This window comes from Crinia signifera, chromosome 6, assembly GCF_055691185.1.
Source record: "Crinia signifera chromosome 6, ASM5569118v1, whole genome shotgun sequence".
Taxonomy (NCBI): Eukaryota; Metazoa; Chordata; class Amphibia; order Anura; family Myobatrachidae; genus Crinia; species Crinia signifera.
Window position 1 is genome coordinate 126,766,159 of NC_139222.1, and position 27,194 is coordinate 126,793,352.

The 27,194-nt window shown below is 40.5% G+C and overlaps 1 protein-coding gene across 2 annotated transcripts in view; it reads left to right on the forward strand.

Annotated features, from left to right (window-relative positions):
• SKAP1 (src kinase associated phosphoprotein 1) overlaps positions 1–27,194 on the forward strand; it is a 489,215-nt gene that overhangs the window by 363,344 nt on the left and 98,677 nt on the right. For both annotated transcript variants that reach the window (XM_083147061.1, XM_083147060.1), the window contains exons 5-8: positions 14,901–14,966; positions 16,360–16,443; positions 24,392–24,516; positions 24,824–24,887. In XM_083147061.1, the coding sequence (XP_083003187.1) occupies positions 14,901–14,966; positions 16,360–16,443; positions 24,392–24,516; positions 24,824–24,887 (339 nt within the window). The remainder of the gene's footprint in view (positions 1–14,900; positions 14,967–16,359; positions 16,444–24,391; positions 24,517–24,823; positions 24,888–27,194) is intronic.

Below are 27,194 nucleotides of genomic sequence, written 5' to 3' on the forward strand. Positions count from 1 at the left end.
GTCAATGGGGGATTACATGCTTGTTGCCAGGGGGGATTATATGTTTGTTGCCATGGGGGATTACATGATTATTGCCAGGGTGTGTTTACATGCTCCTTGCCCAGGGTGGGTAAATGCTCACTGTGTGGGAGGTTAAATACTTGTTGACCAGGGAAGGTGCATATTGCTGTTGCCTGTATCAGTGCCCACAGCTCCCCTACCTCCCAGTGGTGGCCCATGTCACCTTGTCTCCCAGTGGCAGCTGAGAGCTGTGTGTTCCATCTCCAGGCAGCACCCACCTCCCACTGCTGCAGACGGGGACCTCCTCTCCCACCTGTGGAGGAATACTCTCCAGTTCCACCATGAAGGAATTCACGCCAGGACTCAGAGCCAGCACAGCGGCAGAGAAAATCATTGTTATGAGTATGGGGGGGGGGGGGGGGGTTGTGAAATGTATTGTTCATCATGATGGGTGTTTTCAGGCTTGGTACACATTAAAGACATATCTGCCGATCAATTGGCATTCCAGCTGCTGGGGAACTACACACCCTACAATGCCCTCCCACATTTTTTCTGTTGGATCATGCCAAATCCTTTCTACTTGTCAAAGTCTGGAATTCACCTCATGATCTGCATGGCATTGTCAGTGAGTAGCTTGCATGGAATGCCATGTGTAGGGATGTATCTTTTCATTTTGTTGATGACTGGCACTCGTCCATTTAGGAAGAGATCTGCAGCAGCGTAAGAAACCTCATGGCGAGTGAGCTGTTCCTTGGCACAATGTGCCAGTAAAGCATTTGATTGGGCACAAGTACTGCTTAGTGTCATATGCCAAAGAGGGCCAAGCCAGGGCAACCTTAGTCTTGAGTATGGTGGCCTCACTGTACTGTGGAAAATGAAAATGAAAGATTGTATAAGCACCCTAAGGGGTGCTTTTAAGCACCGTAATGGGTGCTTAAAATGTTAAATGCACACCCACGCCACCCCCCCCCCCCCCCACACACACACTATAAACGTGAACCCGAAGCGTGGCGAGCGCAGCGGTACGCGTTCTCCGACCTTTTCATACCCCCACTATCCACGTCGGCGTGGAGTTGAGAATAGGGTACTTATGTAATATCTGGACTCCCGTTTTTCTTATGAGAACGCGTCCCCTCGCGGGGCTCGCTGCGCTCACCACGCTTCGGGCGCGGTGGCTCGCTGCGCTCGCCACACTATATAAAATCAACTCCATGCGTAGTTGGATAGTAGGGGTATGAAAAAATGGAGTGCATTTAACATGGGAGTCCAGATAATACATAAGTACCGAGAATAGAAAGTGTGGCGAGCGCAGCGAGGCGAGCGGACGCGGATACCTTCACAGGTATCGGAGTCCCCTCGCGGCCTTCACAGGTATCCGCGTCCCCTCGCCACACTTTCTATTCTCAACTCCACGCCGACGTGGATAGTGGGGGTATGAAAAGGTCGGAGGACGCGTACCGCCGCCCCTCGCGGCCTCGCTGCGCTCGCCACGCTTCGGGTTCACTTTTATAGTGGGGGGTGGCGGGGGGGTGCATTTAACATTGTAAGCACCTATTAGGGTGCTTATACAATGTTTAATCGCATTGTATGGCATTGTATGCCATATACAATGTCATACAATTTTAAAATTGTATGGCATTGTACAATATCGCGCAATATCGCGTCGCATCGCATACCATCGTATGCCTTATGGTATGCGATGGGCGCCGCCAAAATACACAAGTACCCAAAGTACACTTAGCGCATTTCGAGCAAAGCAGATTCGACTTAAAGCATTAAATAGGTCAGTGCTGGTTTTTCCGCTGTCGGTAAGAGCGGCACAGATTGAATACCCCCCAGGCTTGGACCCTTCGCCTATGTGCAAAATTGTTTGCCACAATCATTGCATAGTTTATTGAACATTTTCCAGTAAGCCACTATAAAGTAGCATTTCATATGCAGATACACTCACAGATACACACACAATATAGGGATGCTGCACATCATTTTAATCAGCAGAACCTGCCTGTATGTCTTATTTGCACCAGTTTATGAGTAAGACACACTGTAACATAAAGAGTGAGGTGGTACGTGTAACGGGACTTGTAGCACATGGAGTACAGGTGTATGTGGACACATCTGTACATGCCATCCTTCCTGAACTGGGGCTATGCATCCACGATTACATAGGATACATGTGTCATTGACCTTGTGCAATCACAGCCAAATTACTGACACCATATAAAGTAGTCTGCGTGCAAATCACCCCAGTACTCTGGAGAACTGCAGAAGTGTGTCTTTACTTCCTGCATATTGAGTAATAGCTGAAGCAGTACCTATATTACAAAAATTTCCTGCGTTACAAAACACTTGCTGTATGAAAAGTGTGGACAGCAGTGATGCAATCCTCATACAGCATGCCTATTCAATAGTAGCCTCCTAGTGCAGATTTCAGTGAAGAGAAAAAGAAAAGGATATCACTGCACCTTTAGTGTTAATTTATTAAACATCTTTTCCGTTAAAAGTAATACTAACGTGGCTAATTCTCCCAAAAATAGACAATGAATATGCTTGTATGAGATTTATTACTTTATATTTAAAATTAAAAATACAATACACATTCAAAACATTATTTAAAACACACTATGATAAAAATAGAAATCACAGTAAATATGATTCTTAATCTGATCTTTCAGCTGAAAGCACGTCTAGTGGTTATTAAGTAGCAATAAGATACTATTGTACGCACTATACAACATATTGGATAATATCATATACCTCTTTAAAGGGAAGAATTAAAGGTCTCAGTTCCACATCCACTTAGGCAATGCCTATTCTGCATAGAATGGGGAAACACTGTGTAGTGCCGGCATCCTAGCTAGAAATCAAAGTGCTATGCAATGTCCATGGATGTGTCCTGTGCCTTAAGATTAGATAGGTTGGTATGGAGCTTTCCGCTCACCTCCAATCTTTGTATATATTTCAGTGAATGGCAATAACCAGAGAACCTATTACACTCTACATCAATGCAGCATGCTCTGTTAGAGACAGAATCCACTTCCCCCGACAGGCCTGACAATGAAAACATTTGGTTGTAGAGAATGTTGGCATTGTATAAATAAAGAATAAAATGTGTACTATAGGGAGTAGCAAATGGAATTGCCACTCTGCTGATAGAAACTGGTAGCGTAACAGCGTTCATGTTTGGTTTACATGGTCTGTGAAAGCCAAATAGAATTGAGCATTGCTACTGAGGTACCATTTGTAGACAGCAGGTGGCGTTTCAATTTATTCATAGTGTAGTACTTTGTTTCTTGTTTCTGTTCTTTTAAGGGCAAATTCAGGCACTTGTAAGTACCTCAATAGCCTTTTCCAAAAACAAAACCTTGTTGTTTGTGTAAAGCTGGCCATACTGTACATCAGGACGACCAGCATCCCATCTAGATCGTCTCATGATTTCCCTTGAACTCCCCGGCAGTTTCCAAGACACACGATAGATCTTATGTTTCCCATACACTTGTGCGATATTGCATGGCCAATAAATCGAATGATTGTATGCATTTTTAAGGGACCATTCAACACGATGCGTGGTCCCGCCTTCGAATGTCACGTCTATAGATAGTGTATATAGATAGATAGATAGTGCACATATCTATCGAATTGCAGGAGCAATCGCATGTGAATGCAATCCGTGGGTGGAGATATGGCCTCCAGAACTGAACACAGTACTCTAGATGAGGTCGTACCAATGACCTACACAGTGGCATTATCACTTCTTTCTTCTTTATATGCAATCTGGTGGGATTTCCGTTACATTTTTGAGCCATATTTGTATTCAGAAACCATGCTGTGCCAATTAATTTGGTCACTAAAGCATCTGTAAACACTGACAATGATTATTTTTTGTTATGTTTCTTTTATATATATATATATATATATATACGATAGTTACAACAATCGATTGTTATCCAAGTAATATGTTACAACCATCGATGACGTCTGCACCAATGCCCATCCCTACTCTGCAACAGCCAAAAACCTTTACTACCCCTCATGCCCACACACCTCTATCACTGCCCTGCCTCCTGTTCTCCTGCCCCGTAACTTACGCCAGTGTGGACCCGCTCACCCTGTGTTGCCCACATTCCTCTATCATGCTTTACCACCCAGCCTCCTGCTCTCATGCGCCCTAACTCCCACCCAGTAGGAGGAGACACTGACTCAGGGGCACCGTCCTGTGCTGCCACGCTGGACCCTCACCCACTGGCAGAAGCTGCACAGTGTCCCCCACCCTCCTCTTTAGTCCCCCTTATGCCCACACACCCCTTTCACTACCCAGCCTCCTGTTTTCCTGTGTCGTGACCTCCGCCAGTGGGGAACCGCTGACTCAAAAACACCCTACTATACTGTTGCACACACACACCTAAACAACACACACACCCCCCCACACCCACAAATGTCACTGTACCCTCCACACTATCAATGTACATCTTACTCTGTAACTGCTTTTTAATTAAACAAAACAATACACACCCCCTTCCAAATCATATGCTCTCTATTTAACACATTTCACCTATAACTCAAGTTGCAATACAGGCCATCTTTCATACAATTCTAACCATATGTATTTAAAAGGGAACTAGGCAAGCATTTACAATACATGGGGAACTGACTGGAACCAATAAAGAATTATTATTTCGCTAGCTTTTAGAATTGATTAACATTGCCTTACCTAGAGACTACAATCTTGGTAATTCATCAAGCAGTGCACATTAGGATATCACTGCAATATATGTTTTGTGTTGTCTGTCAGTATGTCAACAAAAGTATTTTAAAAAGTACATAATAAAAGTCATGTATTAATATAACTCATCTTTACATTACTATCCAACTTATTCTTTCTTTTTCCAAGCGTGCCCCCAAACAAAGGAGAGTACTTTTTTTCTTGTCCTTTTAAATACATATGCTTTATACTCTCAGGGGTGCACCTCCACACCTAAGAATTGTTGTGGCACTTATACAGTGCCAAAGAATTCCTTGCAAAATTGTGGAACAAATAATTAAGTAATTATAACTGTTTGTTTAATACTACTATATATAAATTTTGCTACTTGTGCGCGGGTACATTTCCAACTCTCCCCTTTCCCACCAGTACAATTCTAACCATATGTCTCACAATACAAACGTTCACAAATTAAGGGGGCGCAGCCCCTCACGACGGTGTGAAGAGCGATGAATCACCTAGTATATCTATATATATATATATATATATATATATATATATATATATATATTTATTGTCCCTGCTCCTGACGACGGTGAGGATACACCAAAACAGCTGTCGGGCATCAGTGACCTGGCTTTTGACCACCATGTTCACCTCTATTTGGATGTGGTAACAAGTTGTTTTTCTCTCCCAATGGATTGTGCTGTATATGACTCTCATCCTTGGTGTGCCCATGCCGTATTCCCTTTGTTGGGATGAAACTATGACTAATATCTTGATGGAACCTGATTTTAACTTATATAAAGAACTTTTGCTTTGAATACTGGATGTGCTGGCTTCTATTTTTTTTACATACATACAGTATTTTGCGCATTTCTCAAAGAGATGTTGACACTCAAAGGGTTAAAAAAATAAGTAAAAACTCTTTTTAGAATGTATGATTAATCTTAGCCTTCACGTGTAATATGGTATTATTGTCTCCACTTCTGACGGCAGATATCCTGCTGGGTGTAGATATTGGAAATATGTGGTGATGTGTTTATGAAGCACATTGGGTCACTAAGATTAGAGCAGTGAATGTGAATATCCCAGAATGACATTGTTGTTGTGATCAGGTGTATGCTTTTTTGACAGCAGTATGCCCATCTGTTTGATATTTCAGAAACATGTTGTTTCTGCACAACAAATTCATGTTGTTCTGACAGTAATGTAATCTATCAGTATATAAAAAAAATGGAAAAATGCAATGTAATATAAACTATATTATTGTATAATCTTAAGTGATTAAGTGAACGCATTTAAAGTGCATGAGGGGATATGCTGGTTCCTCCCTCTGATTACTTTTTTCCTGTCCACCTTTACTGTCACTTTAATGCCATGACTAAAAGCACCCCATCACCAGGAGGATGGACACTGCAATGACCCTCAGGCATGAGAGTATTTTCAGAAAATGAGGGAGACATCCAGGCTGTGTTCCACAAACCATTGTGTTATTAGTCCCCTGTTTATATGGCTCCTTAGTTCTTTGTCATTCATATGATATAAAAATATAGGCCCTTATTCTGATCGATGCGGATATTCCCGCTTGCGTACGGGCCGCCGATGTTTTTCTTCTGCGCATGTGCAGAGGTCACTCTGCGCATGTGCAGGCGATTTCGCCGCAAGGATTCTCTATACGCCGCACAGGGGGCGTAGAGGGGCGTGAGGGGCTACTTATCCTCATTACCCTATGCATACGCCCCGCGTTTCATGGGCGTTCCCATGCAAACGCGGGGCGTATGCATGGTAATGAGGCCGTGACGCGTGGGTACGGGGCGGGCATCTGACATCGCCGGATGTCAGCTGCCCGCCCCCATACAAGATTTCACACGGACAAGTGTCCGTGTGGTCTTGTGTTGCGGGACCTGGTGGAGCGTGCGGCCCTGCATTCGATGTTCGGCGACCATCGAATGCAGGGGCTGCTCCCACCATGGAGGAGGCGTATCCCCGTCCAATTTCATGCGGATCGCCACATATCCGCGTACGGACGGCCGTGGCGATCCGTATGGAAGGCGGGGATTCGCCTGCACGGTCGGAGCCGCATATGCGGCTCCGGCCGCACCAACCAGAATAAGGGCCATAGTGACTTTACTGTATATCTGATTTTTTTTCTCAACAGTTTATATTTTTCCTATGAACTTGTCTAGTATGAATGCAGAAATTTATAGTGCTTTACAACTAAATTCTAATAATAATTATTTGACATAAGTCACCACTGCGTGTAAATAGCACATTACTATGTTCGCCAGCGATGTCACACTGAACTTTGTAGTCCATGTATAAAGATCACATCTGCTGAGCGAGAATTCTAGCTAACAACTCTGTCATTTTCATTGGCACCCTAAAATTCCTCAAGGACTGCTTCATCTGTAACTTTCAGGAAACCCAGAGAGTATTGGTTTATTTTTTTCTTCTGTTTTTGGTGCTTTGTTTACACACCAGATCAGCAAACACAGTGCACATAAAACCACATGCGTGCAGGTCCAGCTGCTGTAGTGCCGAAGCCTGACTCTCCAATTCATAAGTGTACTCAGTAGCCCGGCAGGACTCCAGCAAAGTTGCACGTATGTTTCAGAGACGACCTAATGAGCTGTGCAAAGAGAGCCTGAGATGTACAGTGTTTGTTTTACCATGATGAATGCTGCTATTCTGAGGCAAGCTTTGCTGTGCCCTTCATGCTCTTCTTAAGCATAAAGGGAAATTTCAGATGTTTTCATTATTTTCCTAAAGTATAACATGTTTAATAGACTTGGTGGTTTATACTTTTTTTCTACATACTCCTCTGTACACTTCTTAGTCCAAGATATGTACAGTATATTACACTGCCAAGGGATTGCCAAGTTTTATATATTTTTCCTTTATCATTGGAAACATTGCAGGTCTTCACTCCTGATCAGTACATCTCATCTACTTTTCTATAGAAACCATACATTCTGGTATATTATTTATTATAGTTGGATATAAGATTCGCATATATAAAACAAAAAGTACCAATTTAAATAAAAATATTATGATGTGGATTGTGCAAGATGATGTCTAGGCAGCTCTGTATGTGATTTGCTTAGTTGCTCCTGCTTACAAGAAGTACTCCTGGAAATTATTTTAAAATGGCATTGGTTTTGTGAGATAGAGTTAATTTCCCATTTGCTGACGACATGGCCGCATTAATCGTTCCAAACAAGCACTTTCTTGAATTTCTGCAGTTATGAAACCTCCATACATCCACTAAATCTTGTCAAAGAACAATGCCCCTCTCCATGTTTGAATCCTTCAGTCCCCTACAGTCCTCCACCAAGGGAAAGGTATCTGTATGCAGAGCTGTACTGTAGACCCTCCTACATTTTGACTGTCTGTAAATACCCTGTTTGTTGTAGCACTGTCTACTTTATAAAGCGCAACGGAATATGCTGCGCTATATAAGAAATTGTTAATAAATAAATAAATAAAATAGACAATAAGCTCTGCCCTTAGTGACACCCATGAATGTACAGGAATTATACATGTATATGCAACCTACCTTACAGTATATATAGATTTGGAAAATACATTAGATGATGAGGATTGTGCATAAATCCAGAAAAACAAAGCCTCTAGATCCATTTGTGTAAGGTAATATAAAATGCTTGTAAACTATATGTTCTGGTCACCACTAAAAAACTGAAATTATTTTCCACCTAGAGCAGATGTTGGCAATGTTACTAAAGATAGCGCGATTAAGGAGAGGACATTTTCTGGAAATGAGTCTGCCATGTTTTCCCTTTTTCTGAATAAAATGAATTAAAAAAAAATGTAAAGAATATAGATGCACTTTATTTGAATTTCAAGTTATTTAAATATATATACTGTATAATGTGATTCAAATATCCATTGAATATATATTTTCAGAGGCAGTTCATTGTGCGAGGTGTGGACTCAATCCCATAATTGTGTAAAGTTAAGGAACATGGGAGGGATAGGGACACAGGAGATGCCTGGTGTGTGTGACTTGAGTTAAATATAGTAAATGTTCAGAGATTGTGATTTTCCACGAAGCTTAGGTTATTACACTTGTTTTGACTTCTAACTGATCACTGCATTAAATTTAGCTGCCAAAATTACATTGGGTCTGTAATTCCACCCATTCAAGTTGAAAACACAAAAACTACACTTTGTTTTTATGCCCTATCCCTTGATTTAAAAATTCTTTATTAAAAGTGACTCCCTGATATCACCGTTTCCCATCATTACATTTGATAAGCAATTAATAAACCAGTTTCACTTTTTCTAATAAATGACGGTAAACATTGAATATTTAACAGTGCACTTTGAAAGCATAGCATATTTAATTGCAGGCTTTTCGGGTTTTTATTATTTATTCATTTATTAACAGATTCTTATATAGGCCATTCATATTCCACAGCGCTTTACAGAGAATATTTGAACATTCACATTAGTCCCTGCCCCAGTGGAGCTTACAATCTATATTCCCTACCACATGTACACGCACACACAGACACACTAGGGTTACTTTTTTTGTTGGAGGCCAATAAACCTACCAGTATATTTTATAAACCCAGGCAAGCAGGGGGAGAATATACAAACTCCGCACAGTTGGGCCATGGTGGGGAACCCATGACCTCAGCGCTGTGAGGCAGTAATGCTAACCACTACACCATCCGTGCTGCCCTTTTTGTTATATTTTTGTTACAATCGATTAAAGCAAAAGATGCACAGAGATAGTGAATTAACTCATAAATGTGTTTCATATGAAATAAATCAGAAAGGCAGGAATACCTATGTTTTCTAAAGCTTGGTATTTGCCATGAACTTGAGTTTCCTTCCTTGAAAGGTTAAACAAAAGGCCAGAGATAGATTGCATTCATTGTGAATAAGGGCTATATTTATTGCAATCTGTACTGTATAATAATTATTGTCCATTCAAATGACAAACATCTGTCTGTCACTAGGCACCTTTGGCTAATGATTGCAATGCACTCTGCTTGTGCTATTGCTCTTGTGCAGACCCAGTATTAAACCTCTGACCTTTTAGGCTGACATCAAAATAATTTTTTAAGTGATGCCATAATTTGCAACACTGTATGTCTCCTTACATTCAGTTAATGCTACAACAATTAAACATTAAGTTAATGTGGTTTTTTTTGTTCAGCATCTCTGTCGGTGCAGATACACTGTCTGTATTGCACTGTAATTGAGTCTCACTTTGTGGTTTGTCTTTCTTATTCACTCAAGCTGTCTCAGAATACCTAAAAACTATAGACAAAGCGGTCTGCTAATTATTGATAATACACAGTGAAAACTGAGATGTCAGTGAGGCAAACGGCTACATTGATAGCTGCTGAATGTTCCAACGCTGAAACGATATATTGTTGAAGGTGTCCTGTCTGAGAACTGTGTTCATCTGCTGTGTATGCATGAAATCATTCTGATGTAAAAATGAATTCTGTTTTATCAGTGCAGAAAAGATAACTATGTTCCTCTCAAATGAAGCCTATCACTAGGTCCTGTACTGTTATTTCTTGGTTTATGACACAGTGCATAGTTCTCATCTTGAGAGCATCTTATTTAGCATACTGTGGTGTCTCTATAGATGTCCACACATGGATAGATTTTTTTTTTTTTTTAACGATATGGCTTTTCTGACCAATTGGAAGGAGCGATCATTTTAAAACTGTCCATGTGTGGGTAGGATAATAATGCAATGTGTGTACCCACTGGTCGTTTATCTAGCTCGCTGATCCCTTCAACATGCAAAAAGATAACGACCTGTTACATCTGGTAGTCATGAACGAAGTGCCAATGATGGGTTCATTATTTGCAGTAATGAAACGACCTATCAAATCCACTGATTGTATAATACACAGACGTTCCAAGTGTGTGTATAATATCGTTTGGCCAGGAGTGTTCTGTATTTAAGGGAAAATTGGATGGCAGATTGTTCATAAAATCGTGCCGTGTGTCTGCACCTTAACGCTGTCTGTACACTTTTGCGATATGGCCATTTTTCACACGCTTTTGACCCATTGGGCTGTAAAATGGCATGAAAAGTGCCATATTGTATGTTTTTTACCTCCAGATACGATGCTCAGTCCCGTGTGCATCGGATCCGAAGATTGCCATGGCTGGTACAGGATCTGTCAGATGGCATTGCATATGATACATTGCATGCTGTCCAGCCACCGGGAAGCCCGGTGGGTCCCTAGCATGGAGTAGCTGAGGTATTTGCAAATATATGTAACCAACATCTCTGAATTCTATTATCATGTAGTTTTCAAATATGGTTACTGATATCATTCAGTGTGCTTGGGGAAACCATGTATTTCTATTACTTAGTATCAGTGGCGGCTCCTGTCTTTAGAGTTAAGGGGGTCTGCAATTTCCTGGGTACTGCTTATTGCAAACAGTCATTAATTATATGCAGGTTATTAGTTTGATTTGCGCTGTACTAGTGTTTGTATGCATGTACTATACATACATGATGTACTCATATGCACACAAACACAGGTACAGAGCAAAATAAACACTTTTAATAACTTTAATTTTATTTAAAATACACAAAATGATACTCTTTATAAATCTCTACACACAAATAATATTTAAATAAACTTCCATGCACCTCTCTGGTGCAATGCATACCTTCCTTCAGCTGCATCACACTGAGTGAATCACTGAAGTCTGGGCATGCTCACTGCAGAGAAATTACTTCTGGGCTGCACAGGCAGCTGCCCATAGAAGCACTGTAGCTCTGGCGATTTGCACAGGATGGCTTCCTGTTGGAAGCTATTGCTGTCATCACTCCATGTACTGGCAGCCCAAGAGGGGGAGGAGTTTTCAGCTCTGTATGATAAGCAGTAGAAGCTTCCAATAGGAATCTACTACATGCTGAAATCCTCCCCACAGGGTTGGGCTGTTGCTGTGTCTGTCCTGCTGCTTCATGGAATCCTGAGGTTTCCAGCATGTCAAAGATATAGACAGCCCACAGCAGATTACGGAGGTGGGTTGCCCCTGGGGGGAAGCATCGGAGCTCTGGTGCTGTCTGTCTGTGTCTCCGGTGTTGTGATTTTAACTGGAGGGGCTGCCACTGCATAGTATTACCCCTCCCTTTCAAGCACTTGAGTGATATCACTAAACTAGTTGAGGGTCTGCCAATATACTGTATATATATATATATATATATATATATATATATATATACAGGTTGAGTATCCCTTATCCAAAATGCTCGGGACCAGGAGAATTTTGGATAACAGATTATTCCGTATTTCGGAATATTTTAATATTTCAATGATGTATTTTGAAGTATCTTGCATTTATGCTGTATAAACACATAATATACACACAAATATCATTTTTTTACCACATAAAATACACACAAATATATTTTATTTGTTCAAAAAACAAGGTTTCAAAACGTGAAACAAAATGTGTGTACTATCTCAGCACTGAATTTGAATGCCAAGCAATCATTGTCTTGCACATATATAGTGCCAGTTACATATCATGTCCCCAGTGATGCTGTTACAAATGTCCCCAGTGAGTTTTTAGCAAAAAAAATATATTTTTTTCACTTTCTGGAATGTCTGGTTATCGGAATAATTCGGATAACGGATATTCGGATACGGGATACTCGACCTGTATATATATATAAAAGTAGCCGAGGTATCGCATGCGAGTCGGCATGTGATAACTCAGCTTAGTGTATTGGAGACTTAAGGAAGTCTCCTGATTAGACTTTCTTATGCTCCCTCCTGGGCCAGCTTCATGTACAGTATGACTCTCAGTAGTCTTCTGCTGTGCTGGTGGGAGGAAGACTCCATGAGACGGGGCACAGGTTCTCAAACTCTGTCTTATGGACTCCACATAGTTCATGTTTTCCAGGTCATCTGTGGATTTTAAAAATGTAACATTTGGTGATACACAGTGCTCCAACTGGGTGACCTGGAAAACATGACCTGTCTGGGGTCTTGATGACTAAGGGGGTTTTTCTGATTCACTCGGAAAGGCACAATCACTCTCTAATGGGCAAAACCATATGCACTGTAGGTGGGGCTGATGTAACATATGCATAGAGAGTTAGATTTGGGAGTTTTATTGTTTCTGTGCAGGGTAAATACTGGCTGCTTTATTTTTACACTGCAACATAGATATCAGATTTAAGTACACCCCCCACCCAAATCTAACTATATCTGCACATGTTACATCAGCCCCACCTGCAGTGCATATTAGTTTGTCCATTAGAGAGTTATTGTGCCTTTCCGAGTGAATCAAAATAACCCCCTAAGTTTGGGAACCACTGGGATAGACTCACTCTACAACAAGCTAGAGTACTCTTTCTCCAAGACAATGGGACACCACATTTTTCTGCTTATTATTACAGTAAGTTGATCACAAATGCAATATCTTTCTCAAATGGGCAACACCATATGAACTGCAGGTGGGGCAGATATAACTATGTGCAGAGAAAGTTAGATTTGTTTGAATTATATTGTTTCTGTGCAGGGTAAATACTGGCTGGTTTTGTTTTTACACTACACTTTTCAGTGGCACATGCCACTCAAATCTCTCTGTACATGTTACATCTGCCCCACCTGTAGCCCACATGATTTTTGCCCATTAAGAAAGATTTTGCTTTTGTTATCAACTCTAAAAATCAGGCCCATGGTCCTGTCCTGACATTCACCCAATCAGCTTTCTTAATTTGGCCTTTCATTGTGATGCAAACCAGGTTAGTTTATAGTTATGATTCTGCAGCATATATCTTGATTAGATAAAGAAAAAGGAAAACGGATGTCCAACTAGCACCTTGAAAGACAATGATCTGGGCTGTTGCAGATTATCTTTATATTTTATTCATGTAATATTGATTACAAGGCATTACCCTTCATTTTAATATATAAGAACGAAAAACAGGAATAGCTTATTTAAACACAGGCCACCAGGGCAGATCTTCAGCATTTCTATTGTCCTTTGAGGAGGATTCTGGAAGAGGGTAATAGATGTTTTTCTAATTATAAGTGTTGGAAACTGTAGGCCAGCAAAATAAAAATATATGGTGCTGATTGTGGTCCAGTTGTCAATTGTTACTGAACTAAAATCTATTTAAATATATATATAATATATATTTAAAGACCTAGTATAGCAGTTTCAAGAGCTCTCGTAAAACTGTATATAGCATAACTGTCTTCATAAGGATGTTCAGCAATTTGCTACATTCATACCAATATCTACAATACAAATCTAACATGTTGAATGTGTGTATTTTGTTTAACCTCTATATTAGCTGCAGACATTATTTAAACTATTAATCCCTTGGCTCTTCTGTTCAGGAAGGTCACAGTCTCATATTTAAAAAAACAAAACAGAAAAGAGTAGCTGATCTTTTGTTGAACCAGTCATTTCTGCGTACAAGTAGCCTTGAGTCCAAGGTTTATCTCCCTGTAATTTATACAGCATTTTCATGCCTGTGACATTCTTGTGGGGATACAGAAAGCCCCATGCTGCTAATGGACTGAAAGTAAATGAAATTAAATAAGCGCAGCAAAGCTCATCAGCAGTGTCTCCCCCCTGGGTAATTCAATTCCTGAGTGCGCTGTGATGGGCGCGTGCAGCACACTCTCTGAAATCCTGCTGCGGGCAGGAGGCTTAACATCTAAATAAAACTTTTTACTGTGGCATTTGTTATGCTCTTGCCAGCAGGGTCCTGGATGCTAGTGTGGGGACAGTAATGTAATATTCATATTTCCTCCCATGTTGTGCGTGCCATATACCAGAATACTAAATATTCCATAAATATGCATCGCAGTTTAAATAAGCTGCCTTGAATTTTAATTTCCATGCAAATTTTTTTTATTAACAGCTTGGCTGCCCAACTGTAACACTTCTCTGTCTGGAGAGATGCAGTGATCATAAATCTAGTGACCTAAGCGCTCTGTGACTGATCTGTGCTGTGTTTCCATCTGAGTTTTCTTTTTGCATGTACAACCAATTAATTCAGCAGGACACGCAAATGTTTAGCGTCTGCTAGTCATTGGGATACTGGAGATGACTACAATATGCAGTCTAATGTTAGACCAGTGTGTATTACCAGCTAACTCTTTTTTTATGTGATTTAGAAAATAAAAAATGTTTATTTTTATTTTTATTTTTTTATTTATTTCAGAGCCCAGAGATGTCGAACAACCTGAATATGTTTTAAAGCAGGGCTATCTGGAAAAGAGAAACCGAGGTATGGTAACCTATAAACTCATTGCACAAGTATCCTAGGTACTCTCCTGAATGGGCACTTGGCAGGCATTGCATGTGAAGATCTTTGTATAAAGAAGTGTAGTGAATAAATTGAGTATCCACAGAGACAGTAGTACTTGTAGCATGCAGTATCTTCTAATATTCTGTGTGACAGGGAAAGAACATTCCACTGATACAACTGTATTTGGATCCACTCATGAGTTGTAATGCTACGGGCCTTTATGATTACAATTTGAAATTTTCACCAAATGTACCTGATGATATGGGTCATTTGGTTTGTGTAATGGCCTTTACATGATTTTAGAAGGTATTTGGGATAGTTATATATTCACCAGGATTATCCGCCTATAAGGCTGTTATTTCCAATGGGCTGCATATGGGGTGCTATGTACATTATATATTTCTCTGAAACTAGCCAGTGCCTCATTAGGTATTCACCACACTGCACGTCACTGGTATAGATGTCATACTTTCAGACTTTCTAGCTGGGAGCAGCTAGGTCAGCTCACAACAGGTGGCTTGCCTCCAGAAACTGTAGTGGACCAGGGCATGGAGATGTGATTGCGGCCCCTCCCCAATATACAATTCCCACATTACAAGAATTGAAAATGGGGAGTGAGGCTACAATGATGCTATTCATCGTCCATGGAAAGACACCCAGGAAACCGACAACAGAGTTATGAGCATTCAAGAGAAAGTTAATGCTGCCCATGATAGAAAGGTGTCAGAATACACAGTGCATCACAGCTTACTGCAAAGCTACCGACCTGTCAGAGTACCGATGCTGTCCACCACTGAAAGTATCTACAATAGGCATGTCAGTCAGGAGCCATGGAACAATGGAAGAATGTGGTCTGGTCTGATGAATCATGTTTTCTTTTACATCATATGGACATCTGGGTGAGTTTGCATTGGTGTTAACTTGGTAAGAGATGGCACAAGATGTACTATGGGAAGAAGGCAAGACGAAGGAGGCGGTGTTATGATCTGGATAGTATTCTGGGAATCCTTGGGCCCTGGCATTCATGTGAATGGTATTTTGACACGTACCACCTATCGCAGGACAGATACACCCTTTCATAACAACCATATGTCATAATAGCAGTGGGCGTTTTCAGCAGGATAAATGCAACCCTGTAACACAGATGGTTTTAAACATAATAAAGAGTTCATAACTTGGCTCCATATTAACCAAATCTCAACCATGGAGGCCATACCTCGCAACTTAAACGATCTAACCAGTACAGGTTAAGAAAATACAATTTTGTTTCATACATTGTACAATGGTGTCTGCTACTAAACAGTAATGTCTAGTACAAGTAGTTATGCTAAACTTTACACGCATATAAAAAAACTTGCATTGTTTTATCTAGATCATGGCTTCTTTGGGTCAGAATGGCAGAAGAGGTGGTGTGTTCTTACAAACATGTCCTTTTGTTACTACTCTACTGAGAAAGGTAAGAATGCCAAGGAAATATTTTTTTTATGTATTCTGACCTATTATATCTACTATTAAGAGGTATAGCTGGTAAATAACAATGGGGATGCGCCAGTAAATTTTGGGAGTTAGTTTAATGTTGTATTCTGGTAACTCTTTATAAAACATTTAGGATTCCGATTTGGTTAGCTGGTTTGTAAGAATTTGGCTGAACCTGAATATTGCAAAAATTCTGTAAGACACTGTACAGTCTCACAGACATTTGTTGCATACCAAAAAGCTATTGGAATGTATTGTGCTGCTATCTATTTCAGCAGCAGCGAGGATAAATATTACCTAATTCATTAACATGTGGAATTAAGTATTCCCTGCTGTATATAATAAGACTATTATGAGTTACCAAATAGTTCTATGCCCATATCAAAATGCTTCTATACTGGTTGTGGAATATCCAAATGACTTCAAACCAATGGACTAATAATAAGACAGAAGTGTATATATTATTACATTATAATGCTCAAGCTTTAATAAAATAACATACATTCTGACTGAAACACAGTCCTAGTACAATCCGACTCTCCACTTACCTTTCGTGCTGCCCTGTGTTGGACCTACAGTATCTGAAGATGATGTCGCTGTCCCCTAGACTCTTAATTATAAGTGAGCATGCTATGTATAGTAGCTTGTAGGGAGACCTCCTATATATTACCACACAAGTATCAACCCTGGTTATAGGAGATACCATGGCCATAAGTAGAGCTTAAGGAAAGCACTTAACTGATCATGTGAGGAAAATGTATTATAAGTAATAATTGTTCTGACATCTGAATGCGCTGATTATGTAAATAACATTTTACAGATTTTTTTTTCTTTGTTTAGATGTATTATAATGAAAAAGTGGTACTTATGTAGTATCTGGGCTGCCGATTTTGTGATTGTATGCCTTACCTTAAGGCATACAATCAGATGCGATGCGATTCGATGCGATTTTGCATAGGATTCAATGTTAAGAAGGTCCTGTTCATTTCCCCACTATCCAAGTGGGCATAGAGTTGATTTTATATAGCGTGGCGAGCGCAGCGAGCCACCGAGCCCGAAGCGTGGCGAGCGAAGCGAGCCCCGCGAGGGGACTCCTATTTCTTAAAAAGTATTCTGTGTCCCCTTGCGGGGCTCGCTATGCTCGCCACGCTTCGGGCTCGGTGGCTCGCTTCGCTCGCCACAGGTTTGTATCCAACTCCATGCCCACTTGGATAGTGGGGAAAGGAAAAGGACCCCTTTTTCCCATTAAATTCTATGTTAAAATGGACCATTTTAACATTGAATCCTATGGAAAAATCTTGACCATCGCATCGCATACGATTTGGTCGCATGCGATGCGATGCGATGCGATCCGATCTGATTTCTAAATTGGACGCCCAGATACTACATAAGTACCGAAAAAGTTTATTACCTTATTTTTAAACTATGAAAATTGTATAAGCTCTTGCAAATAGTTATAGAATGCCTTTTTCTTAAATATACTAATATGGGGTGTACATAAAACTGGCACATTAACAGAAGGAATGAGCAAAACTGATACCTATGTATTATATTATGGACTGTTACTTAAGGACTTTTCTATATTTTATGACAGTGGGATATGGTAAACTTACTGAAAAGGGCTTTTCCACATATAGGTGACTGAATTGTACAAGCAACTCATATTAAATACATTACATTATGTTTGTAGATTTTTGCATGCTATTGTATTGAGAATCAGTTGTGAGTCATATATGCTCCAAGGAGCCACACACACACCTAATTGTTACTTGTGGTGATTATTCCATTCACAGTCTCAGAGCTTGAAAAGTTCTTTTAATACTCCAGTGGAGTTAGTTACTCCCCAAAAACGTAGAGGGGGTCGAATCATTTTACTAATATTGTCTATATAGAACTACCTGCCCAAGTGAATTACACTTCATACTAAGTATATGAAGTTAAAATCTACCGGCTTAAAAGATCTTCTGCCGGTTTCATCTATTGGGAGTCTTAATACAAAAGATCAGGAATTATCTGAACTCAGATTAGCACAAGTAGTAACATTTGAGATTGTAAACAAAACCCCTGATGAAGTCTCTGAAGGAGACGAAACGCGTCGGGTATTGATTGCTGCTTTCTGAAAATAAAAAGAGAAATATTCTCCAAAAAAGAAGCCACAAGCGTGTTCTGTTGTACATTTAATTGTTTTTAGTGGACATTACATTTTTAGGGAGCTGAAGACACTACTGTTGTGTGTGTGTGTATGTATGTATGTATGTATATATCTATATATATATATGTGTGTGTGAGATAAAAATTGAACAACTGTCTGACAATGATACATTTTCTGAAGGTAAGGAACACTGTTTTATTCATTAATAATGAGGCTGCAGGGAGGATATGTTTAATGCTTTAGCAAGGTTGTCATGATTGTCTTGTTTGTGAAGCTGGAGTCTGTGTGATTAACTGGAGGACTACAGTATGTATGAGACTGGCTGGTCTGAAGAAAACACTTCATATGTAGAGAAACAGCACAGTAGCTGCAATCCTTGACTGGCAATTGAACCTTGGTCTCATTAGAGAGAGCTGTATCCTGACCACTGGAACACCAGGGACTTTGGTGTGATAACAGATTGGTGAATGTGGCAGGTAAGGGTGTAGTAGTAAATTAATTACATTTCATCTTAGATGTCATTTCGCCACCTCAAGCTCAACATTTCCAAAACAGAATTACTTATTTTTCCGCCAGCCAAGTAGTAGTAGTAGTACAATTATTTATAAGGCGCCGCAAAGTGTCCGCAGCGCCGTACATAGCAAACAAAAAAACAAATTACATGGTAACGTACAGGGTGTGTTGAAAAATACAGTATAAATAGGGGTATAGCTGGTAGAAATAAAATCAGCATCAGTTCAGAAGTAGGTGTCAAAATTGTCGAGGAGACTGAAGATGAAGTAGAGGAAGGGAAGAACAGGACAGGAGGACATGTGAGGTAAAGGTAAAGAGGCCAAGACCAATTACCAATCGGATATATCCATAACTGTTGAAAACAGCACCACAAGCTCGCTGCCTATGTGTCATCCTTGACTCTGAACTGTCCTTTGTTCCACACATTAATCTGTCTCTAAAACATGTTACATGCATCTACAGTATAAAACATATCTAAAATACGACCATATCTTACACAGGACACTGCCAATACTGTAATCCATGCACTTCTTATCTCCGGCATTGACTATTTATTTATTGAATAGTTGAACATTCACATGGGCCATGGTGGAAACTGAACCCATGACCTCAGTGGTGTGAGGCAGTAATGCTAACCATTGCACCATCTGTACTGCAACTGTTGCAATAGTCTCCTTACCTATCTTCCCAAAAAAAAAGATTATCGCCGCTACAATCTATTTTGAATGAATCTGCAAGGCTAATCTTCCTAGCAAGGCATTCATCATCTGCTGATGCGCTCTGTCAGTCCCTCCATTGGTTGCCCATATTATACCACATTCAATTCAAAATACTTCTACTCACATATAAAGCAATTAACCAAGCTACACCAACATATATCTCTTCACTTATCTCAAAATATCTCCCAACTCGACCTCTCCAGTGTTCACAAGATCTGCGTCTCTCATCCACACTCATTACCAGATCTCATTCACAATTGCAGGACTTTCATCGGGCAGCACTCACCCTATGAATTGCCCTCCCACAAAACATAAATCTCTCCTCCATCCTCCAAATTTTTTATGCGTTCCTTGAAAACACAAGCCTATCAAATTCCTGAACCGCCCATATAACCTTCAAATGCTTTTATTCTAATTACATCCCAATTTGTTTGGTAATTTGTTGGGACTTCTATACTATAGATAGTGCCTATCCTTGTGTATCCTTCCTATTATCCTATATATTCCTATTATCTGTCTGTCTGTATTCACCCAGTTTGTCTTATCACTTTTGATTCCAATTGTAAAGCACAATATAATATGCTGCGCTATATAAGAAACCATAAATAAATTATTAATAATAAATTAACGCATTTCGTTGCCACAGCAGCTTTGTCAAGATGTGAAAAAGCAGCTGAAGCAGCGAAATGCGTTGGTCACTGGCGCTTGGACCCCACCATTGCTTTGATACCCTCAATTACCAACAACACCCTCAGCAAGTGACCCGACCAGCCCACTTTGCCTTTTTGGACTCTGACTTCACCACCTGCAATACTGAGATCCCCCCATCCTACCATGGCAGCACATCATTGCGGAGGAATGCCACCTCTCTAAAGAAGCCATACCAACACGGGCATCAAACATCATTGCCAACATTGGGAAGGAATAATACCTGTGCTTCATCCACCATTTTCTATAGTAGTACCAACAACATCCATTGGACATACCCTCCCTGGGCAATATAGGAAGGGACACTTACAAACCCTAGGGCACCAAGGGTGACTACACTAAATTCTTTGGAAATTCACAGCAATATATGAATGCATATTTTAAATGCGTTTTTTAAATAATTGTTTGTATATTATTTTATTGTACTATTATATAATGAAATGTTAAATTTTTATTACATGCACACCTGAAAGATTTATTTAGCGCAGTGGTGTCAAACTCATGACCCTCCAGCTGTTGTGAAACTACACGTCCCAGCATCCCCATCCACAGTTTTGGCAATCCATTATATAAATCTGTGGCAGGGCATGAACGGAAGTGTAGTTCCACAACAGCTGGAGGGCCATGAGTTTGAGACCACTAATTTATCGCAACCTACCCTTTCTTGCTTTCTCCATTCTTATACACCTAGGCGCTTGGTGATTATTAGATCGACTTAGTTGATTCATGGAGTCTCAGTCTTGCTCGGGATTGAATGGTTTATGGTCAGGGGATCAGAACCTGTCACTGCAATATTCCAGGTTAGGCTCTGATGTGGGTTGCGGCCTAGCAGGCCTGAAAAAAATGAAACTTAAACATATTAAAATGGATATAGAACACTGGCACCATTTAATAAGTTCGGATCACAGTGTAGCAAGAGTGATAAATGACCCCGTGGCTCGGTAGAATAAACTGAATTGTGACAAGGGTGGCATGAGATCCTGCTGATTAATGTATAAGAAAAGTAAAAACGGCCTTTTTGGGATTTTTTCATTTTTTTATTCTCCTATTACACTAAAATGTACCATTTATGTCTAACAATCACAGATAAAACATTTAAAAACTATAAATCTATATTGTCAATTTTAAATATATATTTTTCTTAAAAAAGAAATTGATCCACTAATAGGTGTTTACAATGCAACTTTAAATAATGATAAAGGATCATTTAACATATTCCACACCACATTTGATTATGAAAAACTATTAGCAGTACCTAGAATACTCTAATAATAATAATCAAATTGCCTGGGGTTTCGAAATGGAGTTGTGGCTCCAATAATGAAATAAAAATTGTATAAGCCTTATGCCTTCTCATATTAAGATCAAAATTTTTGGTAGTCTATTATAGGGGCATACTATCCTAAAAACTGGATGCAGTCAAAATTCCGACAACCATTGACCTACATTTAAAATCCCGACAAGGTCAAAATATAGACATATAGAATTGTAGGCAGGTGAAAAAGTCTACATGGCTTTCGGTCAACATGGGTTTTTTCACTGTTTTTTGACCCAACATGTGCCGACAGGTGGTATTTCATGCCCTACCATCCACTAGGGTGTGGCGGGAGAATAAAATAGCGTGCCCAAAGCAAAGCAAGCGATGCGAGGGGCTGCGGTTGACTTCCAACTGTGTCCATGTCGACTGTGTCGACATTCGGGTCAAAAAACAGTGAAAAAACGTCCCGACCTCGCGACCTGTCGATCGAAAGTCATGTCTACTTTTTCACCTGTCTACATTCTATATGTCGGTATTCTGACCTTGTCGGGATTTTAAATGTCGGTATTTTGACCATGTCGGGATTTTGACCGTCGGTCAATAGCTGTCCGTATTTTGACCATCGGTATTTCATACCGAATCCCTAAAAACTATGTCCAGTTTTCAAGAGATTAAATTACTGTATTAGCCTGTGTATTTATCAGTGGTGGAACTCCGGGAGACAAAGGAGGCTCCCGCCACCGGGCGCCAAGCTTGGCTTTCTCATCTGATGGTAAAACCAGCAGATGAGCGGTGGCTGGCACACTGGGCAACTTTTGAGCCAAAAGCAGCTTCAAACGGTTAAAGTGACCTGCTTTTAGCACAAAATCACCAAGCGTGTATGGGCCTTTAGAGTTTCTATTTATTTTTCAGGTGATTAGTTTGAAAGACATACAGTATAATGGCAATGCAGTGTTTGAATGAAGGATTCCTCAGTCAGCACATTTTGTTCTCTGTACTGAAAATGTTTCCAGTATGTCACAACAGCAAAACTCTGGCAGTGCATGCTGAAGTTTATAGTTCCACAGCAGTTAGCATACCAGATGTTGTTTACCCTTGTCCTTCTATATGTTTCTAGAGCTGCCTATGTTTTTATTTTCTCTTTCCTCCTCTCTCTCTTCAGCACTATCTACTCGCCCTCATTTTCTCCTCTTATTACTCCGTTTCTCTTTTCCGCCCATACACTTACCTCCCAACTGTGCCGATTTTCGAAGTTTTTTTGGGAACTGTCACTCTTCCTACCTAGGGCCGGCAGTGTCCCGCAGTGGGGGTGTGGGAGTCTTCCCCTGCTACCCACTACTCTGCTTAGCAGAGCAGTGAGGAATCAACGCTGTGTGCATGCACACAGCGGGTTAGGATCATTTGTTCTACAGCATGATGGTCGACACCATTAGGTCGACATGAGTCTAGGTTGACATGGGAAAAGGTCGAAAGGTCATTAGTTCGACAATGTGTATGTCGATAGTCAAAAGGTCGACATGGGGTTTTTCACTTTTTTAACGTGAATGTCAACACAGTCGACATGGACACAGTTTTAAGAGCACTGCATCCCCTCGTATCGCTCGCTGCGCTCGCCATGCGTCGGGTACGGTGCCTCATTGCGCTCGGCACACTATTTTATTCTCCCACCACACCCTAGTGGATGGTAGGGCATGAAATACCACCTGTCAGCACATGCTGGCTCAAAAACAACAGTGAAAAACCCCACGTCGACCTTTTAACTATCGACTTAGACATTGTCGAACTAATGACCTTTCCACCTAGAACCATGTCGACCTTTTCCTATGTTGACCTAAACCCATGTCAACCCTTTCCCATGTCGACCTAATGACTGTCGACCATCATGCTGTAGACCAAATGACCACATCCCGCGCACAGCGCTGGCCATGGCCCCCCACAGTAGTAAAAATGGGGGTGTGGCCTCACAGGAGCACCGCGAGCATAGGCGATGCACCCTGATCAGGAGGCTACACCTTTGGCGCACACAGGTGTCCATCCTCCGCTGCCATCAATTTTGGGACATAAGCATCTATTATATTATCAGAACTTGACTTTATTATTATGGAATTTTTTTTTTTTTACATTTTACCTTTTTTCTTCTTACAAGTATATATTTTTTTGGGATGTTCTCTTTTTATGTTTTTTTCATCTGTTTTTTTTCTATCTTCTATACTACTGTACTTTTTATGTTGTGTATATTGTTAGGTTGTTAGGTGATTTTTAGATGTGTCTTTGTTTTAATCATGAGGGGGTATGTGATGATTAAATATGAGAAATGACAGAAGTGTTTGGAAAGTGTAGATGTGGTAGGGTCAGAATTCATAACAATATTTGTCAATGTTATTCCATCATTTTCATCACCACAGTTTTATATATAGATTTATATGGTAGCTCATTGTGTAATAACAATGAGGAAAGTGTCTTATGCACATGAGACTTCATATATTCCATGCAAAAAAATAATAATTATATATTGTATGAAATAAGGCCTGTTGGAAGATCTTGTATTTTTAAATAGAAAATGTTAATCATTTTTTAGGTAAGGTTCCCAAGGGTGGGTTCCTCATAAAGGACTGTGGTGCCCAGTTGGTTGCAAACATCCGCAAAGACTCTCGACGAGATTCCTGCTTTGAGATTGTGTCACCCGGTAATCGCAGCTATGAGGTAATATACAGTGTTCTAGAGACAGAAATAAACTATAATAGATCTAAAGGTGCCCATACACGTTACAATTATCTTATACAATATTGTATACAATATCACATCTCATAGCATATCGGTTTTGCGATGAGATCAGATGAGATGAGATCTAGTACAAAATGTATGTGCAGCACATACTTTTTGTACTAGATCTCATCTCATCTGATTTAATCGCAAAACCGATATGCTATGAGATGTGATATTGTATACAATAATTGTAACGTGTATGGGCACCAACAGTGCCATTCTCTAATGTTGTTTTATTTTACAGTTCACAGCAACTAGCTCAACAGATGCTAGGGAATGGGTTGACCAGATACAGTTTTTGGTAAGAGGTAAGTACATTGCTATCTGACTAGCTCCACACTTTTCATTATATTGGGTTTTGGTAAGTGATGGTGTGATGTAATTTTAGAACAATGTACCAGGTTTCATGAAACTTCTCATTTAGCATGTATTGTTAAGTTGTATAGGTGGTATGCAGTCATTACAGATACTCAAAATGCCATCATTCATTATGCCAACGCGGTCAAAATGCCATTTTTACTGTCGACAGGTCAAAAAGTCGACGTGACCTTTTTCATGATTTTTTTATTTGAAACCAACTTAAGGGGGGGGGGGGAGGTATTCAATCATGGGCCACGGCTGTCGAGCTGGCCCAACAGCCTTGACCCTGTTCCGTTCTCTGTCTGCTCAACCGATAACAAGCTGGAGGGATTCAATGTCCTGCCTGCAGCGGGATGAGAAGGGGGCGTTGCCGTGAGCTGCAGCCGGGACGAGGCAAGCTGCGGCCAGGAGCTTGTCACTTCCTGGCTGTTCTAGGCAGAACGAGCCCGACTGCTTGTGAACTCGGGCTCGTTCTGCTGAGATCCACTGTTCGATGCTGCCACGGCCATCTCCTGAGTCTTACTTCACCATTCAATTGGACATAGAGTTAGCTTATAATAGTGTGCCGTGTACAGTGAGCCACTGTCCCCAAAGCATGGTGAGCGCATCGGTACACTCATATTATTTCCATGATGACATAGATGTTGACACATCGACATTTTAAATGTTGGTATTTTGACTGTGTCAATATAATGAATGTTGTATTTTGACTGTCGGACAATGGTTATCAGTATTTGTATTGTCGGTATTTTGACTGTCGGGAAACATACTGAACCCATATAGGTAAGTCTTAACAAATCTTAAATTTGCAAAACGTCATAGGACAATGGGCATGATCCTAATCACTCTGCAACAGAATCTCAACTGAAAAAAAAAAAAGTAGTTTATTGGACTAGATGCTTAAATTAAAGTGCAATATAAAACCGTGATAAATCATCTAAAGACAAAATGTGTAAAATCTAGAACAAACTTCAACATTTCTCGATCATTTCAGTCCATTCAGCTTAAATTTATGTGCACATGTATAAAAAAATGGTACTTATGTACTAACTGGGCTGCCGATTTTGAAATCGGGTCCATCGCATCGCATCCGACCATATCGCATTCGATGCGATGCGATGGACCAGATTTTTCCATAGGATTCAATGTTAAAATGGACTGAGTCCATTTTAACATGGAATTCAATGGGAAAATGGGTCCTTTTCATACCCCTACTATCCAAGTGGGCATGGAGTTGGATATAAACCTGTGGCGAGCGTAGCGAGCCACCGAGCCCGAAGCGTGGCGAGCGGACACAGCATACCGTCCCCTTGCGGGGCTCGCTTCGCTCGCCACACTTCGGGCTCGGTGGCTCGCTACGCTCGCCACAGGTTTATATCCAACTCCATGCCCACTTGGATAGTAGGGGTATGAAAAGGACCCCTTTTTCCCATTGAATTCCATGTTAAAATGGACTCAGTCCATTTTAACATTGAATCCTATGGAAAAATCGGGTCATCGCATCGCATCGCTTGCGATATGGTCGTATGCGATGCGATATCGCATCGCATCTGATTGTATACCTTAAGTTAAGGCATACAATCAAAAAATCGGCAGCCCAGATAATACATAAGTACCAAAACATTTTAATCTCCTTAGTGAAAAAATAAGTCACTTTAAATAAAAAGAGTGTTATGCCCTCTTAATTTCATACATTGTAAAACAAAAATGAGTATCAAACAGAGGTACAGTATGCGGGTAGGTGGTGGGGATTACATGTACAAATGTCATAACAGGTCATGTTTTTTGGTGACAGTTACCCATATACAAAAGATGGGCATTTGAATCCAACTGAAAATATGCCTGTGCTCAGTATTGTCCATATTGTACATAGTGCCAGGTGCATGGCAATGTTAATGCCATATTTGTGCATACCTCCCAACTGTCCTGCTAATTGGAGTCTGTATCGATGTGCTTACCGCGGGTCACAGTGCCCTGCAGGCAGAGGGGGGACAATTGGGGGGAACCCACTCTGTAGAGCAGCCAGTGATCACTGGATAGAAGCATGCATGCAGAATCTTTCAATGCAAAAAGAGGAGACGGGGGCTGCCCAGCTGCTCAGGAAGCACTGGGCACTCCCCTGAAAATGACAAAACAGGGGTTGCATTGATTGTAACCCTGTCCTCTTCTGGGTACAGCTGCACCTGTGGTGCAGCATGTCCCGCTACCACTAACATAAAAGATGGGAGGTATGTATCTATACACACAGAAAGACA